Genomic DNA, 20,892 nt, shown 5'->3' on the forward strand with positions numbered 1-20,892 from the left:
ACTAATACATTTCTAGTAAACTCAACAATTTGCTTAAAATTAAGTAAACATACTAGAATTTTCATAGTAAGGAATACTATTCGCTTTTACAGTGTACAATTCATTAAAATAAAATGCAATAGGATTTTTTTTCCATCATGTGCATGTTGAAATGAATGACTTTGAAATGTACAGTTTTCCTGGTAAGTGTTTACGATTTATTCCTAGTTTTTAGTGTTTGATTTTAACTGTTACACTGGAATAAAAAATGCTGGGTTCCACACAATTCATTCATGTTGTCCCAACACAAATCAATTAAGTTACCTTAACAAATTTAAGTGGAATGAAAATAAAAAAATTAAGTTGTCCTAAAAAAAAATCCAAAGAATTGTGTTGTTTCAGCTCATTTTACACTCACAGAAATAAATTTATGCGAGCTGTCACTGGGGTGGTACCTTTTCAAAAGGTACAAATTTGTACCTTAAAGGTCCATATTGATACCTCAAGGGTCCATATGAGTACTTAAAAAGTACAAAAGTGTTCCTCTTAAATTGTTTACTAATATATACTTTTGAGGTACCAATATGGACCCTTTAAGTTCAAATGTGTACCTTTTGAAAAGGTAGCACCCCAGTGACAGCTTGCGTACCTTCATTTCTGAGAGTGTATAAGTAGATTGAACAAGCAGCAGAAATGCTTTTTTGAGTGGACCATCATTACAAATAGGCTAAATTAGAAATAAACAACATCATATTCGTCAGAAATAGACAGAGGAAACATCATGACAGTCATTTAATATTTATTTACTAAAAAAAAGATTTCATGTTGAGTTGGACCTGCGTTCAGTTTATGTTTGTGCTTCAACCTTTTTATCATAATAATTTAAATATAACACAGTAAAAGGCTTGTTCAGCTTTAGAATGTTAGCACGCTGTAAAAAAGAAAATCCTGGTTGCCTTAAATTGTTAATCTGAATCAAATTAACCTAATATAAGTCCATAGAACATGTTAAATTGACTTAAAACAGCTTGTGTATCTTATAAAATTAAGTTAGAACATGATTAACTAAGTTTAATAAGTTACAATGAACTAATAACATATGCTGTCATGACTAATTGATCATATTATTTTTTACAGTGCAGTGTATTTCTCTCTTTTACTAAAATATAAGTCCTTTATCACCATGAGAGTGTAACGGAGGCCAGCTAATAAGTGCTGTGCAGGTCTTTAGCCTCCTTGGTAGAGCAACCGACTCCCATGTGGAAGGTTGCTGGTTCAATACCAGCTTGGAGCGGGTTGGATGGTGTAGGGCTGGCGGGGTTACATTGGTGCCGTAAATTTAAACAAAAAAGGGTAAAAAAGTCTTTCCTTTATAAATATCTTAAATGTAAGAAACATTAAAGATCTCTTGCCTTTATAAAATACAACCTCTGAAAAGGGACAAAATAAAAATAATGACTATTTTAAACGAATTTGTTTCTTTTAAGTGTGTTATTGTTTCAAATATTATTGTATACATGTTGTTTTTGTATTGTTCTGTTTGTCTTCTGTTCTTAATAAACATAGTGTCTGGAAAATGTTGAATAATATACAGTAGAGTGCTTACGATCAAACTATAAAGGAAAAACTCAATTTCCCATAATGCCTTCGGATTAAGTGTTCTGCGGGTGCGCGCGTTCTACCGGAAATACTCCTGTTGTGCCCGTGGATTTGATTTGTACAGGGCTGCCGTTTTACTGGCCTTACGGTAAGAGATTTCCAGCCTGCTTTGCAAACCCTCCTTTCACGGCATGTCACAGATAGACATTAAACATACGAGATGTGCACGTCTGTTTGTCCTCGAAGTTACATTAGCAAAAAAGATAACTAATAGCCGAATGCGAAGCTAATGATGCTAACGGGTTTAGCATGTTTTATATTTCTCTTCATGTTCTCGTGTCAGTTTTGTACTAACAAATGAATGAGTAATTATGTACTCAACACATTTGAAGGACACTGTGAAGTATTGGTTTGTATATTTAGGGGTGACATACCAGGCTAAAGTTTAATTAAGCTCTGGTCCATTAATGCACTAGCTTAGCAGTAGTGTATAATAAACGCTTTACTACATAAATAGAGTGGATTTAATACGTTTTATTAATTTACGAACGTATTTCAAAGGGATTTAACCTGTTATGAAAATGTGTCACAGAAAATGTAAGTTAAATAGCTATGGAAATTAATTAAGAGACAAATTAAAAATGCTGTTTCTCTAGATTTAACCAGTATTTTCTTTTATAAAGATCTGATAATTTTACTTCCAAATAATAATAATGAACAATATTGCATTTAGAGGATTATCCAAATGACATTTGGTAAGAACTGCAAATGTTTTTATATGCTGGGATGGAAAAGCATGGATTTTTCACACCAAATGATCTCTTAAGGCGATGCAGTGGCGCAGTAGGTAGTGCTGTCGCCTCACAGCAAGAAGGTCGCTGGTTCGAGCCTCGGCTGGATCAGTTGGCGTTTCTGTTTGGAGTTTGCATGTTCACGTGGGTTTTCTCCGGGTGCTCCGGTTTCCCCCCACAGTCCAAAGACAGTCCAGTACAGGTGAATTGGGTAGGCTAAATTGTTCGTAGTGTATGTGTGTGTGAATAAGTGTGTATGTGTTTCCCCAGTGATGGGTTGCGGCTGGAAGGGCATTCGCTGCATAAAAATAAGTTGGTGGTTCATTCCACTGTGGCGACTCCAGATTAATAAAGGGACTAAGCCAAAATGAATGAATGAATGATCTCTTAACTCTTTAAAAGTTTGATACATGATATCTTCTACTTATTTTATGCAAAAACAAATACTCTAAATGACAATTTTATTTTATATTAGGAAGAAATGTCATCAGTAGATAACAGAATAAAAAAGCATACTTTTTAAAACACATTTTACTCCAGTAAACACTCAAACATAAAATACATTTTACACATACATTGCACATACATTCTTTGCAAAAATTTAGAAGAAATATGTTTTTTCTGTGTATTATAAAAGTGAACCAACTTTTATACTAGAGATTATTTCAGAAAACACTTAGAGGTTTATGCATCTAAACTCTTCATATATTCATTTAATTAATAATGAATCCCAACCAACGCAAAGTGATTTATAAGGTTTCAAAAGTAGATTTAAAAGTAGTAAAAACATTAAATTTGGTCAAGAATAGAATTTTGTTATGATTTTGTAGATGCTAGGGCTGCACAATATATCGCAAAATTATCATTATCTCGATAATAGTAGATGCAATATATGTATCGTGTGATAAATTACATTTATTTTATGCGTATGACCAATCAGATGAGGCCTTACTATCTTGATCCCCACCTCCCCAGTAGTTACTGTTCTGCTATTGGCCGGAGAAGCCCAAAGGGTGAACCCAGAGCTGAAAATAAAATAAATACTTATGATGCGAAACGACAACAGCCAATCAGAGTCAGAATATCTGGTTTTCGCTCATAGTGTTTTAAAGACTAAACTTTTGCACTTTGACACCGTTTTTTATTTTATTGTAACAAATTAGAATGAATTGGATCTGAAAATTATGTTTTACCTGTTTATTTTAATATTATCAATAAATAAATTAACGATTTAAAATAGTGCAGGGCAAAAATTTTCACGAAGAATCGCATCCAAAATAAACGTTTGTTTTGACATAATATATATATGTGTGTGTGTGTGTACTGTGTATATTTGTTATATTTATATAAATACATGCATGAATATATTTGAGAAAGTAATTATTAATAGATATAAAATATATATGTATATAATACAAAGTATATAAATTTAAATATCTATGTAACAAACTTTTTTTGTTTCTATGTATGTGTGTGTGCGCCACATTTCCATAATAAAATATATAATACACAAACTATGTCAAAATAAACTTATTTTGGATGCGATTAATCTTTGCCCAGCACTAATTTAAAAGCCTAGCTAATAAAAATAGTATTTTCCTAGGTTAATTTTATTTTTGTAAGAAATATCGTTATCGCGGGTGGCGCAGTGGCGCAGTAGCTAGTGCTATCGCCTCACAGCAAGTAGGTTGCTAGTTCAAGCCTCGGCTGGGTCAGTTGGTGTTTCTGTGTGGAGTTTGCATGTTCTCCCTGCGTTCGCGTGGGTTTCCTCCGGGTGCTCCGGTTTCCCCCACAGCCCAAAGACATGCGGTACAGGTGAATTGGGTAGGCTAAATTGGCCAAAGTGTATGAGTGTTAATGAGTGTGTGTGGATGTTTCCCAGAGATGGGTTGCAGCTGGAAGGGCATCCGCTGTGTAAAAGCGTGCTGGATAAGTTGGTAGTTCATTCCGCTGTGGCGACCCCAGATTAATAAAGGGACTAAGCCTAACAAAAAATGAATGAATGAATGAATGAATATCGTTATCTCGATACTCAACAATAATATCGTGCAGCCCTAGTATATGCATTTAGATATAAATGTTAAATAACATACCTGATTTCGATTCTTCTGGCAGATGCAGAAAGCAGAGAAAATGAGTGAGAGATTTATCCAACTGCAGTCCAGCTGTCACCTCAAGAACCTGCTCGGCGCCATGTGGAAGCTGAGGACCACGGGAAACCTCTGCGACATCACCATCCAGGTGGACTTTCAGGGAGAGCTGGAGGAGTTCGAAGCCCATCAGGTGGTTCTGGCCGCATCCAGCGCTTACTTCAAAACCCACCTCCTAACAGAAGACCCGGTAAACAAGATGTTCCTCTGTGATTTTTCACCACACTCCTTCTCCAAATTCCTAGAGTATGCGTATTCGGGGACAATGGAGGTGGAGAAAAGTGGAATTGCTAACATATTACAAATGGCTAAACTCCTGAAATGCCAAGACCTGGTGGATGCTTGTGAGGTGGAAATTCCTAATGTTGCTTCAGACGAATGTGTAGAGAAAGATGGCTTAGATGCCGAAATCAAAACCAAGCATGTTAAAAAAGCTATAAAAAGAAAAAAGAGAGTAAAATCAGCTGAATTTGTGAGCGAATCTGATGTGCTCGGCAGGAGAAGTGGAAGGTTAGCAGGTCGTAGAGTTAATGTAGAGTTTCCTCTGAAAAAATTAAAGACGCAAACGGAAATCCTTGAGGAACCTGACAATGCAGATGAAGAAGAAGAGCAACAAACAGCAGAATATCCAGCAGCAGAATCATCAAAGGATGCGTTGGATGACACTATTAAAGACACTATTGATGACTCTGGGTCTGAATCTCCTGCCTATGTGCCTCAGGACGACCCTGATGAATCGGACTTTCTTCCTGATGAGGAAATGGAGGCAGATGAAGCTGAAAAGAAAGTCAAGAAAGAAATCGCCAAATACACATGTGAGGAATGCAGCCGCTGCTTCTACTACGAGAAGAGCTACCTGAAACACTTGAAGGTGGAGTTATGATGGTTTCAAATAGTTTTTTTTTTTAATGCTAAAGCTTTTATCATGGGGCGTCACGGTGGTTCAGTGGTTAGCACTGTCGCTTCACAGCAAGAAGGTCGCTGGTTCAAGTCCCAGCTGGGCACGTTGTAATTTCTGTGTGAAGTTTGCATGTTCTCCACGTGTTGACGTGGTTTCCACCGGGTGCTCCCCACAGTCCTAAGACATGTGCTATAGGTGAATTGAATAAACTAAAATTGGCTCCAGTGTATGGGGCAACAATCTGAATATTCATAAAGTCTACGTGAACGGGAAGGTTGCTGAGACTTTTATTTCAGTATGTTGATGTACTTCCAACTGAAATGGAATATTGAGTATGGGGCGGGGCTTTCTTTTGCACATCATTTCCTCATAGCCAACTTAGCCAAAGTCCCTTCAAGGCAAGTCATTTCACTCTGCGGCCATCTTTGAAACACTTCTCGGGCAGTATGCTCGGGGATTCTGTCTGAATGGGGAAACATCAAATTCTCCAAAACTGTTTGCCAAGCTTACATTACATTACATATTTGGAACCACGAATAAAATTAATCAACAACCGTCTCATAAGTTTAGTTTCTAAACGTCCGAATCAAACAAAAACAGCATTTTTTCAGCGCATGCGCACTCAAAAGGAACGAGATCACGACACTAACCTCATAAATGGCCGTTCTACATATTATCATCCTCTAGATAATGATCGTCTGATCGCGCTGCTTTCTGAAGTAATTCACAACTTGGTCTTCATGGCGAATCTCCTTCAGAAATAACAGCGACTCTTTGTTTACAAGTTTGTGGGTGTTTGAGTAGTCATGTGATGTGTGTTTGAATGTGCGTTCATTTCAAACAGACTACAAAAGCAAAAAAGCTTTTGTTTTCCAGTGCACTTGGTTCATTTAAAAGTAGAGATTTCAAGCTTTATTTCGATATATTTCGTATGTCTTTGAACCAAGTATTCGCTGATATTCCAGTGTGTTTGTTGACCACCCAGCACACGTCTGATCTGAGCTTTTCTGCCTGAAACTGAAATGTCAGTCTATAGCGATCGATGATTGGCTACTGTACTAGAAGGCGGGGCTTCATTCGCCATATTGACCGTTACACTTTTCCCCATTCAAATCTATACGAGTGACATGCCTTGTGTATTCTATAGTCTTTGACTTAAAGTTAAGAGAGGGTATTAATATGCAGTTGTTATGAAAACTCTTGACGTTGGCGTCAACAGAAGGATCGCAACTCCAAACACGAAATCAAATAATCAGATTTTGATTAAAGATTACCACAGCAAACAAACATTTTCAGTGAATTGACGGATGAATTATTTATCTTAAGAATAACAATGTGAGCTAGCAAAATAAACATGGTAAATTTTGATTTCACACTAACTTTAAATGGCACTCTATTTATTTATTAATTTTCCTTCAGCTTAGTCATTTATTTATTCCGCCACAGCGGAATGAACCGCCAACTATTCTATTAAATGTTTTACGCAGGGTATGCCCTTTCAGCTGCAAACTAGTACCTGGAAACACTCATACACTCTCACGATTACACACGCACTCATACACTAAGGCCAATTTTGTTTCACCAATTCACCTATAGCACATGTCTTTGGACTGTGGGGGAAACCAGAGCACCCGGAGGAAACTCGGGAAAACAACACGCAAACTCCACACAGAAACGCCAACGTCCTCCCTTCTTGCTGTGCTAACCACTGAGCCACCGTAAATAGCATTCTAAAAATGAAAAGTGCCCATGATATCAATATTGTGCATGTTCATTATTATTATATACTGAAATATCGGATCATGTTTACTTGAAGGTCAGTCACGGGGTTCAGACGGACACTACACTTCGCTGTGATATCTGCCAGCAGACATTTGCCAACCGTTGCAACCTGAAGATCCACCAGCGGCACGTGCACAGCGACGAGCGCCTTTTCCCCTGCGACGTCTGCAACAAAACCTTTAAGCGCAAGAAGGACGTGACACGCCACCGACGTCACGTCCACGAGGGTGGCACGGACAGACACTACTGCCACGTCTGTGGCAAATCTCTGAGCTCCAAAACTGCCCTGACTCTGCATGAGAGGACACACTCGGGACACAAGCCCTTCAAATGTGATGAGTGCGGCTCCAGATTCTCCCAGAGTTCAGCGCTCAAGACCCATAAGAGGTACATGGCAGGGATTATTTACAGATGAAGTCAGAATTATTAGCCCCCTGTATGTTTTATTCCCCAATTTCTGTTTAATGGAGAGATTTTTTTTCAACATATTAAAAAACATAATAGTTTTAATAACTAGTTTCTAATAGCTGATTTTTTTACCAGATATTTTTCAAGACACTAGTATTCAGCTGAAAGTGACATTTTAAAGGCTGAATTAGGTTAACTAGGCAGGTCATTGTATAATGATAGTTTGTTCCGTAGACAAACAAAAAAAATATTCCTAATAAAATAAGAGGGCTAATAATATTGACAGGCCCATAGCCAGGGGGGTTAGGGTGATTCGAAAGACCCACCCCCCCACTGACAAAGGTCCAGAATTTGTCCTATACATAAGCTTATTTGTTCTGTTTTGACTGCTATTCCATCATAAATTGTGAAAATAACCCATTGACGAAGGCTTTAAGACCAAGTGGAGTCCTCTGTTAGCTGTCGTGACTTCAGCTAATCAGTTTTGGCCAGTGCAAACAATTATTTTTCATGAGTCCAAAATCTGTGCAAGAAAACAAAGCCTACAAAAGTTAAGTCATCTTTCACTACTGACCTTCTGTATTGTTGTTAAATAGAGAACACATTTTTACAGGTAACTTTTATTCTAAATCTTGGACCCAAGTCAAAAAATGATCAATAAAAAGGTATGAAGCAGAAAAGGTGGCCCTTATTACAGTTATTTTAATACTAATCAGGCTAATGTTATCCATGAATTTTCAATTTAACGTTTTTACAAGAGAAAAATTTAGAAACATTGTGAAGCTCTACATTATTACTGTTTATTTATTTGTTTATTTTTTTATTCAAATGGCCAAATTCTAACTGAGGAAAGTTGAATGTGCTGGCCAGACAGTTATTTGCCTAAATAATTGAACATAAGCTACAGTTTTTAATTAAAAATAGATTAACGAATCCTTTATTTTTTCCTTAATGATAAATCATGAAGTAAATTAGTATTTTAAAGTATGTTTTTTCCAAATCCTTAATGAAATGTTTTGGTACATCAAACAGGACAAAAGTGCTCAAAATGTCATTAAAATGTAGTACCTCATAATTAAATAGAAAATAAGGTGAATAACTGCAAATAGGTCAACTTTTTGAAAAAAAAGAACCACCCCTTTCACCAGGCTGGCTACGGGCCTGATTTACCTTAAAAATGGTTTGAAAAAATAAACTAAAAACTGCTTTTATTTTAGCCAAACTTTCTGCAGAAGAAAAAATATTATTGGAAATACTATGGAAAAATTCCTTGCTCTGTACATCATTTGGGAAATATTTGAAAAAGGAAAGAAAATTCAGAGGACGACCTATAATTTTGACTTTAGACTATGGAAGAGATTTGAGTCTTAGCCTAATTTTTGTGGTGCTGAAGTAAATTGATGCATAATAGGTACAATTTCATTTAAAGGGAAAGTTCACCCAAAAATGAAAATGTACTCATTATTTACTCATTCTCAAGTGGTTACAAAGCTTTATGGCTTTTATTTTTCTTTTGAACACAATATAAGAAATACCATGGAAGTCAATGGTTACAGGTTTTCAGCATTTTTCTAAATAGCTTCTTTTGTGCTCAACATGTGCGTAAATGATGTGTGTAAATGATGACGGGATTTTCAGTTTTGGGTGAACTATACCTTTAATGCTATATAATGTAGCACATGATTTAGTGGCAGGTGTGACACGGTGGCTCAGTGGTTAGCACTGTCACCACATAGCAAGAAGGTCACTGGTTCGAGTCCCGACTGGGTTAGTTGGCATTTTTATGTTGAGTTTGAATGGGTAAAATTTACTAAAATGGGTTCATTTCCCAGTGTTGGGTTGTGGCTGGAAGGGCGTCTGCTGTGTCAAGCATATGCTGGATAAGTTGGCGGTTCATTTCACTGTGACGACCCCTGATTAATAAAAGGACTAAGCCGAAAAGAAAATGAATGAATAAAATGGGTTAAATCATAATTATTATATGAATGCTTAAAAACTAAATATTACACCTACTGAAATAGTGACACCACTTATATTTCCCTCTCAATAATAATAATAATAATACCTTTTATTATAATTCAGGATCCACACCGGAGAGAAACCTTTCGCCTGTGACCTCTGTGATGCCAGATTTACCCAGAATCACATGCTGGCGTACCACAGGAGATGCCACACAGGTGAGGGAAACCCAATCCTGTGACTTTAAAAGAAATAATGATGAGGAAAGGTAATGACTTCCTGTTCTCTTTCTCTAGGAGAAAAGCCATTCATGTGTGAGAACTGTGGGAAGAGCTTCGCATCTAAAGAATACCTCAAACATCACAACAGAATCCATTCGGGCTCCAGACCCTACAAGTGCGAGACCTGCGGCAGAGCGTTTGCACAGAGGAACTCGCTCCACCAGCATGTCAAAATACACACAGGTATTCTCTACTTCAAAAATCAACCCTGCTCTGCATTTCACGTCACATTTATTAAAGCATACAGATAACATAAAGCAATTTGATGAGAGATGACAATGTGGTGTCAAACAGGCAGATCAGGTTTATTGAGGCGTTCCGTTTTGTACGTCATTAAACTTGCGACATTGTGGGACCTCTCCGTGGTTTAATGACGTAGAAGGAAGAGCGTGTGTGTGGAGACGCCGACGTGGTAAACAACAACAACAGAGGAAACATAAAGGAGGAAAGTGGTCAGTCGCCACAATTTGCTCCCACCAGACCTGAGATCCCTCTCGTACCCACAAATACCTATGAATGGTTGAGGACACTATATATAAACCATAAGCGCAAGCTGCGATGACTGCTCTTTTCCTCCTCCTCCACCTCAAAATCATTTTAAAGTGGGGCAATCTTCGTATATTTCGCAGAGCTAAAAGCAAGACAATTTCTTCCATCGTGGCTAGTGTGGCGCAGATGCTAGAACCCACCTTTACGCATGCACAACGTTGTAAATAGTATGGCAAGGGTAAACGCATGAATCAGATATGGGTCACAATTAAGAAAATGTGTAAACGGACAGGCAAAAGAAATCAGACACAGGCAACAAATCGGAATTGGGCATCAAGACCGACAGCGTTAACGGGGCATAAGTTAGTCTTAAAAGGATAGTTCACCCTCCAAAACTTTTATTCCGTCATAATTTACTCGTTCCCCACTTGTTTCCAAACCTGTTTGAGTTTCTTTCTTCTGTTGAACACAAAAGAAGATATTTTGAAGTATGTTGGAAAGCAGCAACAATTGACTTCTATAGTATATTTTTCCTTACTATGGATGTCAATGAGGCGACACGGTGGCTCAGTGGTTAGGACTGTCTCCTCACAGCAAGAAGGTCGCTGGAGTCCCAGCTGGGTCAGTTGGCATTTCTCTGTGGAGTTTGCATGTTCTCTCTGTGTTGGCGTGGGTTTCCTCCGGGTGCTCCGGTTTCCTCCACTGTCCAAAGCCAAGCGATATAGGTGAATTGAATAAACTAAATTGGCCATAGTGTATGAGTGTGTGAATGAGTGTGTATGGATGTTTCCCAGTACTGGGTTGCAGCTGGAAGGGCATTCGCTGCGTAAAATATATGCTGAATAAGTTGGCAGTTCATTCAGCTGTGGCGACCCCTGATGAATAAAGAGAGTAAGCTGAAGGAAAATGAATGAATGGATGAATGCGCATTGCTAAGAACTAAACATGCTAAATTTATGCTTATGTTGTTGGTGAACTCATCCTTTAAGGTTATATATGAGCTAGCGTACTTTAAAACAATGACAAAATTCACATTTTGAAGATATAAGCATTGAAAACGTTCTCAGTTCACCAGTAAAATGTGTTTTATTAACGTCTACCCCTACCATAAACCTTCCCCTGAAGGTAATATAAAAATACTAATAATTACTGTACAATCTCACAGAATGTATGCTACACTGCTTATCCACAGCTGTATCCCTTTTACATTTAACACCAGAAATAAGCCTTTTTTGAGACTTCTGATTGGCCAACATGGCTTTATGGTTAGGAGAATATCGCCACCTGTTGCTTTGGTATGCTTTTGACAGCGTTTCATAGGGCATTTTTCCATTTCATTTAAATAAATGTTGTTGTTTTTTAACAAAGGAGGAAAAACTCAAAGATATTTGTGTATGTGTGGACATGGTCTTAGTTGAAGTCCACTTAACACTTCACACAGACTTTAATACTTGTGTACTGTTCAAATTGACTACCCTTTAGTTATGTTGGTGGCTGTTTTTTCCCCATTGACACTCCATATAAAAGCCAGAAACTAAGCTTTTTTTGCACTGCAACTGATAATCAACAGTAAAAATTACACATTTGACCTCTTCCCAACAAAGAAAACCAGCAACAATCAAGAATGCATATGGTGTCATGGCTTTGCAATCAAAAAATGTTATTATAATGGAAGTCAATGGGGCAAAACCAGCCCTGAACATAACAAAAGGGTAGTCAATTTGCCCAGAGTGTGCTGTCGATTTTTTTTAATGAACAATTTCAAAGCATTTCCCTAAAATATGTGTAAAAAATAAGATTTAATGACCAAAAACATTGCATTTGCTGAAACACAGAGAAAACTGTGGCCAAATTAGTCCTCAAAATCACCCCGGAGTGGATGAAAACATCCTCAACAGCACACAAGGGTTAAAAGTACATCACACATCAATCAAATTTTATCATGCAAAGTTGAATTGCATTTCATGGCAAATTAAAAGCTGACGTCGTTTTCTGCACAGGTGAAAGGCCGTATCATTGTAAGGACTGTGATAAGCAGTTCACCCAACTCAACGCTTTGCAGAGACACCAGAGAATCCACACGGGAGAGAAACCGTACATGTGCAGCATGTGTGGGAGAACATTCACAGACAAGTCCACCGTACGCCGGCACACTCTGGTGAATATCTGTGACTTCACACTGCACAGTTTTATGATTGAGTTTATGGTGTCTATAAAAATATATAAATTCACACCCATGGGCTTTCAGTGCACGGCATTACAACATTAAATCAGGATATATTTCACTGTAAATACAGTAAAAAGTCCAGAAAGAGCTGTAAATGTTTTTATAGGGAGCAGAAGGGAAATGAAAAATTCCAACTAGACTTGTTCCTGAAGTCTCATGACATGTCTTTTGTGTGATATATTTAAGTATTAGAAAATATTTAAAGGTCAAATAAGTGTTCTTTTGTTAAAAAGAAGCACAAAAAAGCACATTTTGAGTTATAACAATATTTAATATCAGTTATTTTACGTTTTTAATTGTAGATTTGGTCTAATATGATGTATCCCTTTTAGACTTTACCCTAATAATAAGCATTTTTTTATTTGATGTATTTCAAAAACATTCATTTTCCTAATATTCAGTGTATTCAAAAACTTTTACAGACAACAAACATTACCACATCAACAGTATCATTATCCATGCTGGAACCTGTTCATGAGCATAATCAATATACATGTAAAATGCCAGTTCATTCATTCATTTTCATTTGGCTTACGCCTGTTTCACACCGCAAGCGTGCTCATCGGCAGCTGCTGCACAGATCAATCTATCTCTGTCTATTATACCTATCTATCTATCTATCTATCTATCTATCTATCTATCTATCTATCTATCTATCTATCTGTCTGTCTGTCTGTCTGTCTGTCTGTCTGCCTACCTATCTGTCCACCTATCTGTCCGTCCGTCTATCTATCTATCCGTCTATATATCCGTCTATCTATCTATCTATCTATCTATCTATCTATCTATCTATCTATCTATCTATCTATCTATCTATCTATCTATCTATCTATCTATCTATCTGTCTGTCTGTCTGTCTGTCTGTCTGTCTGCCTACCTATCTGTCCACCTATCTGTCCGTCCGTCTATCTATCTATCCGTCTATATATCCGTCTATCTATCTATCTATCTATCTATCTATCTATCTATCTATCTATCTATCTATCTATCTATCTATCTATCTATCTATCTATCTATCTATCTATCTATCTATCTATCTATCTATCTATCTATCTATCTATCTGTCTGCCTGTCCACCTATCTATCTATCTATCTATCTATCTATCTATCTATCTATCTGTCTGTCTGCCTGCCTGCCTGCCTATCTGTCCGTCCGTCCGTCCGTCTATCCATCCATCCATCCATACATCCATCCATCCATCCATCCATCCATCCATCCATCCATCCATCCATCCATCTATCTATCTATCCGTCTGTCTGCCTACCTGTCTGCCTGTCCATTTATCTATCTATCTATCTATCTCATTTTTCTCAGACTCCTGTGTGTAAACTCAGAAATTTTTATTTTATAGTGACGAATAAGTTCTTTTCATCCCCTTTAATATGAAATACTTGAACATAAACAGGAGGCTGAGAAAAATGTTAATTTTAGCAGAACATTTCAGATGGCAATTACATGTTTTTGCAACTGATCTCATCAAATACACTTTTTTACTTTTCATCTGCACCAAGGCCGGCGGCAACCTCCTCCTATGCTGTTTCCTTAACCTGCCAGTCTTTATTTTACAAATTATATATATCGTACAGGACTGCGTGCTTCTCAAGCTCTGTGAGGAGTGTCATTCATGTCTGGTGCACTCAGAAGACAATCGTCTGTGATTTCATGCCATTTTGTTTTTGATTGTCAGAATAATGTAGGCCTATAGGTACAATACAATATAGTTACAATGATATTTATGCATGATCAAACTAGTGTGCAACTTACTGTGCAAAACTGATACTAAAATTGTTTTAAATTTAGCTTTGTTTTTTAATCGTGTAAGTTCATTTGATTGAATATATATATAAATCAGTGGATCTTATCGATGCATTTATTGGGTAAAATTGATACTTTTTACTGTCATTCAATGTGTTTTTGGTAATTAGCAATGCACTGTCACTTTAATTGAGTGTGAGAAGTGCGGCAAAAAATAGACCCAGCGCCGAAACTATCGCGGCACTGCCGCTTCAGCGTGCAAAAAGATCTAATCTGTTAACATGGACGCCGGAAAAACATGCTGGAAAAGCTCGCGCTTGTGGTGTGAAACGGGCTTTAGTCTCTTATTTATCAGGGGTCATCACAGAGGAATGAACCGCCAACTATTCCAGCATATGTTTTACGCCGTAGATGCCCTTCCAGCCACAAGCCAGTACTGGGAAACACCCACATACTCTCACATTGACACACTACAGCCAATTTAGTTCATCCAATTCACCTAGAGCGCATGTCTGTGGACTGTGGGAAAAACTGGAGCACCAGGAGAACATGCAAACTCCACACAAAAACGCCAACTGGCCCAGCTAGGACTTGAACCAGCGACCTTCTTGCTGTGTGGCAACAGTGCTAACCACTAAGTGCCAAAATGCCAGTTGTACCTATCTGTAGTAATCAAACTCACAATAATATTAATTAGATATTATAAATAATGCATGTTATTTTTCATTGCTTAAAATCCTGGGGGGAAAACTCCACACTAGCATCCTTTACAGAGAACCAAATTCTTATTGCGTATTCAGTGAGTTAGGATAGTTAAGAGGAGTAAACTTAATTGAGATTTAAGACAAGGGGAATAATGTTTAATTATTAAATATCACCACACTTCCCCAGTTTATATGTGACCGTGGACCAAAACAACTTAAGGTATATTTTTGGCAATGTGAGAGTGAATTGGTGTTTCCCAGTACTGGGTTGCGGCTGGAAGGATATTCGCTGTGTAAAACATATGCTGGATAAGTTGGCGGTTCATTCCGCTGTGGCGACCCCTGATGAATAAAGAGACTAAGCTGAAAGAAAATGAATGAATGAATGTGCATTGCTAAGAACTAAATATGCTCAAATATAAAGGTGATTTCAGATTTTCATCATGAAATATTGTTCTTTCCCAACAAACAATGCATTAATGGAAAGCTTATTTATTCAGTATTCAGGTTATAAAATACAAAAGTTTACAAAAATTGATGATTTTTTTGGGGGTTTTGTGGTCCAGGGTCACATATTATATATTCTGAATGAATTTTGAGCCGGGTTTTGAGCAGTCAAAGGTTTTCTATAAAGGATTTGTTTTATTACTCATGGCATTAGAAAGTAATTTTCACCAATTTTACTATGTTTTTGGTAGTTGATATATGAACAAATCCCGTAGTAAAAACCTTAAAGGGATAGTTCACCTAAAAATGACCATTTACTCAATATTTACTCTCCCTCAAGTGATTCCAAACCTTTATTTGCTTGCTGTTGAACACGAAAGAAGATATTTTGAAGAAATCTGAAAACCGGTAACCATCGACAATCCATAGTAGGAAAAACAAATACTATGGAAGTCAATGGTTTCCATATTTCCTTAAAATATCTTTTTTTGTGTTCAACAGAAGAAAGAAACACAAACAGGTTTGGAACAAGTGAAGGACGCGTAAATGATTTTGGGTTTTGTGTGAACAATCCCTTTAAAATATAGAGAGAAATAAAACTATCAAGTTTACATATAGTTGGTCAAAATTATTAACTCGCCTGTGAATTATTATTATTGAAATATTTCCCAAATGATGTTTAACAGAGCAAGGACATTTTCACAGTATTTCCTATAATATTTCTTCTTCTGAAGAAAGTCTTTGTTTTATTTCGACTAGAATAAAAGTAGTTTTAATTTTTTTAAAACTCTTTTAAGGTCAATATTATTAGCCTTCTTATGCGGAGTTCAGACTGCATGATTTTCAAAGTAGTGGCGTCACAGATGTTTTCACACTGCATGACTATATGGGGTAGCGTTCCGTCGATAAAGTGTTTACACTGTGAGATGGATCTGCGACGGGGTTTCACACTGCATGACTTTACAATAGAAGAATCGCAGACAACTTTGTCTTAGTCTGCACACTACGTCTCACAACAAAACACACGCAAGTAACATGGAAACAGCGCGAGGTCATGTGGAATATCTCTGTTATTAACTACATAATGAGAAAGACACCTTTAGTGGGGTAGAAAATGTACTTGGTGTGCTCACCTGGTTTTTGAAGGGAATGAGCAATTTCTCCTCTACCTTTTTTCTTTTTCGACCCTTTTGTGATATTGTCAGACGAAACATTTAAAAAGAGACGGATCCTCCTGCCAAATTTACACTAGTTTTTCCTCTATTTCTTGGGTTCAAATAGACAGAAAAGAAGCCCTTTTAACTCTTCCCCCAACCTCCCACTGGCCTGCAGATACCCATACTAGTGGATGCTGCTCTCTCATTGGCTGTAGGTAATTGCCAATGTTATTTTCAATCAGAACACATTTCACACGTATTAAGACCCAAGTCTAAGGGAAAACAACATGGGCATTAATAAACGAAAAAGGTTGCTGATGGTGGATTTCCCAAACATATAAAAAAAAAAACGTATGCAAAAGATCCCCTTTAGTCGACAACCAAACGCGGACACTCAGTTAAGAGTAATTGAATAGATTTATTATAGAAAAATAATAGTTTAAATGAGTATCTCTTCAGGGTGGCCACTGGCCAAAATAACAAAGAAAAAAATCTGCTAAGCAGGGCTGTTCAATTAATTAAAATTTAGTTTCGATTTTAATTTTGGCTTCTGACGATTATAAAAAACATTAATCGAGATAAAAGAATTATCGTGATTACTCATCAATCGTGATTACAATTATGACCAAAATAATCGTGATTATGATTTTTCCCATAATCGAGCAGCCCTACTGCTAAGTAAATAAACTAAATTACCTGTTAATTTCTAAAGAAAAAAAAATACAGGAAGCTTACCTTCCTCCCTGGACATAAACAAAGTAAAAAGTAGTCAAATAAATAGGCAGGACGTCCCTACAAGCTCAAACTCGCTAAAAGTTGCGAGCATACATGGACATTTCGACAAGAATAAAGGTTGGTCGTTGGCCGGAGTGGTAGGGAAATCAAGGAGCTCTAAACTCCCAGCAACCATCGCACCACAAATGAGTTCCTGTTTATGGCCCGTTTCCACTGACTGGTACGTTACGATACAGGTCACCTTTATCAGGCCTGCGTTTCCACCGCCTAGAGGGTACCAATGGTGGGCATGGTGTACGACAGAAAGTTTCATTCGACGTCATTCTCGCTTAGAGGAAATCTCGCTCAAAATAAAGCTGTACGGGTCGTTCATATGTCATATGAAAAGCATTTCTCACAAAACAAATGCTTTATACACATAAATACTTGTGCATAAATGTTTGTTATTAACTTTTCTATGAACATGATTTGATTATAACTGCAGATCAATGACAGGGCGAAATAGCCTACTGTAATGTCTGCAATTATACTAAATAAATAAATAAATGCAACATATATGAACACATACAGACCCTTACAGTCTCAGATATGTTACCAATTACAGAAACACTACACACAGCATACATTTAAGCCTTATCTGGGTTAAAAATATGCAACAAATAGCCCACAGTATGTCAGTGCAAATCTCTCATCTTTGTCTGTAATCTTCGCCAGCACATGTAACCTCTGTTAGAAAGTAATTCCTTCATTCCGAGTTCATTATAGTCCAAAAGGTGTTGATAAACATGGCAGTTTGTCCATGGTTTAGGTTGCTGAAAGAATCATTTGCTCTTTTGTTTTTCCACGCTTCACTCTCGCGTTTGTCCTTTTCTGAAAGGATTGGATGTCAGAAGCACTTCAGTAATCACACGCATGTTATTATCATCAACTCAAGTTCCTTATTTCAAATAAAGACACGATCGCGAGCTCCCTGGAGAAAGTGAAACCGCTCACACTTTCAGACGGCCTCGTAAAACAAAAACAGGACATGGCAGATTTTGTTCTTCTTGGCTTTGTGGCTGTATATCAAGACAACGACATTATTATATGTATATGGTATTACGATGTAACGTCTCGGTTTTGTATTTGAAACATGGCGGTTCCTTTGTTTTCATTCTGGCTAGCTCCATGAGTGAGTGACGCTTCTCTGTAAACCAATAGCGTTCATCTGCGTGTCTAGCTCCGCCTTTGGGAACACTTTAGCCCTGCTAGGTACCCTTTGCAAAGGGTAACCAAAAAGTACGGTCCGCTTTTAGGTACCCTTTGACAGTGGAAACTGTCATAAAAGCGTACCGAACCACTCAGTGGAAACGGGCCATTAGCCAATCAGAACCTGTACCATATTAAAATGGTAGCCTATAGAATAACAGAAAACGACACAATAAGGTGAGACAAAGAAAAGGACAACTTAGTTGTAACACACGCCATGATTTGAATCGCAGACAGGTCCAGATATTCAGCATGCCAAATATCTGACGGGTGCCGGCTACTCATCAGCGATTCTCTCAGATTGTGTCTTTGATAGTTCGCACTGTGTGATTGTTACTCATGTGAAATAAGCACCGATTTGCCTGTGATTTCAGGAATTTGTCGGTGATTTCTCAAAACCTGTCGGCAACTCAAAATCGGGGCTAAAATCATGCAGTCTGAATTCGCCATTGAGCTATATTTTTTTCGATTGTCATTATACAATATAAGCTAAATACTAGTATCTTGAAAAATATCCAGTAAAATATTATGTACTGTCATCATAGCAAATATAAAAGAAATCAGAAATGAGTTATTAAAACTATCATGTTTAGAAATGTGTTGGAAAAAAATATACAGTGGGGCTAATAATTCTGTAAATAGCCCAAAATCTCAAACCAGACCAGTGCTTGCTTTTCCCGTTAGTGTCTTCTTTTAATATAACAAAAATGGTTTATATGCAGACCCATGACAAACAAACCCCCTGGAAGAACTACCTGGTGGTCCTGCAGGGAAATGTTGAAGACCGAGCCAAGAAGCCCAAAGGCTCTTCCCAGAAGAAGGACAAGGCAGCGGCCGCTGTTTCTGAAGCTCAGACTCTTCAGAGCGACGTGGGGAAGACTCAAGAAGTCGTGGCCACAATCGGAGAGCCCGTAACCATTTCTGGAGACTGGGCTGGATCTGGAACCATCGCTCTCGTCTCAGGCCTCACAGTCATCCAGACAGAAGTGCCTTCCGGGACGCTGCAGCCGCTAGTCACCAGCGACGGGACCAGCGTTATCTCTTTGGACGCTTCGGCCATCGGGATGCCAGTCCCATTTTCCATCCCGATTTCAGTCGCTCATTCCATAGCGTCCGGTTCTGTGCCCATCAGCGTTGCTGGTCACGTTTCTGACGCCATATTGGAGTCATCAACTAATGCAGAAACATCCGAAGCAGAGAACGTCCTGGCATCGACCACAGTTGAAGAGTGTGTGACGGTTCAGGCTGTTACAGTGGAGGAAACAGACTGTGCGGAAACACAACAGGAGAATGACCAAAACACACACACTGCAGATGAATCAAACAACATGGAGATCTCTGTCGGAGAGACTGCGGAATAACTTCACTTTAGTTTATCAAGTATTGCTTCGAATGATCAGCTGTAATTACGTCTTTGCTTTACGAAGAATGTCTGAAATGTCATTTCCTGTGCAGAATGTCTATAATGTGTGTAATTTAAGAGATCACGGTGTTCAATTGTTTGTTTATGATTTCCTCTTTGATTTCTATGGAGCGTTTTGTTTACCGCAGAATTGTTTTTGTTGTCAGTAATGCTTCTCGCTGATATTTATTATGCGCAACACTACAACTAACAAAATGCATCATTTTTTAATCCTATTATCTGTATTATGATTTGCAAACCATGACAGCATTACTTAAAATCGATAAATAAAGTGTCTGTTGAATTCGGCTGTTGTTTTCCCTTTATTTGTATATAGAAAATATCAAAATATTGATTTTACAGTTTTTTGTTAGATAGATCCTACTGCTGCTTGTAAATGCTGAAAAGACTCATTTTTAAGGTTTTACCAAGCAGCAACCTTGTGAAGCCAATATGGAAGTGGCTAAAAATGTAATTCTTTGACTGGCCACTAGAGGTTGGCTCCAAAAGGGAGTCAATTTCATAGCCCGACATAAAATATTAACTGCCTGGTAAAGAAAAATAATGTTTTTGTGTGTAGAACTTCACACGAAAAAAATCACGTGTGGATTCCTTGACCTTTACTGTGGACTTTGCGCTCGCGCTCCCCTATCATCTCACTAAACTAGGTGACCATCAACCGTTTTCTCATGAGGATGAGTAACGAACAAATCATATTCATACGATATTCCATACAAAGTGTGAAGCAGATTGGTTAGTTCAACTTGCATGAATCGCGGTGCGCTCGGGGCATTCGGAAGTTCAGATGTTTTTTTAACTAGCTGCGGCTGGAAAATGCGTGTGTTTCACATGCCACCGCTAGCACAACACATGTGCG

At 37.8% G+C, this 20,892-nt stretch overlaps 1 protein-coding gene across 2 annotated transcripts; it reads left to right on the plus strand.

Annotated features, from left to right (window-relative positions):
• The first annotated feature begins 1,664 nt into the window (after positions 1–1,664).
• Positions 1,665–20,319, plus strand: gzf1 (GDNF-inducible zinc finger protein 1). Of its 2 annotated transcripts, none has more exons than XM_056445338.1 (7): positions 1,665–1,726; positions 4,485–5,390; positions 7,237–7,589; positions 9,693–9,787; positions 9,866–10,033; positions 12,340–12,497; positions 19,336–20,319. In XM_056445338.1, exons 2-7 carry the CDS (start codon positions 4,485–4,487, stop codon positions 19,972–19,974), a joined length of 2,319 nt encoding a protein of 772 aa, XP_056301313.1. In that variant the 5' UTR covers positions 1,665–1,726; the 3' UTR covers positions 19,975–20,319. The 2 variants fall into 2 exon arrangements, with proteins under 2 accessions (XP_056301313.1, XP_056301312.1); XM_056445337.1 differs by lacking the exon at positions 1,665–1,726 and adding an exon at positions 2,452–2,571.
• The last annotated feature ends 573 nt before the right edge of the window (positions 20,320–20,892 follow it).

Source organism: Danio aesculapii, chromosome 20, assembly GCF_903798145.1.
Source record: "Danio aesculapii chromosome 20, fDanAes4.1, whole genome shotgun sequence".
NCBI lineage: Eukaryota > Metazoa > Chordata > Actinopteri > Cypriniformes > Danionidae > Danio > Danio aesculapii.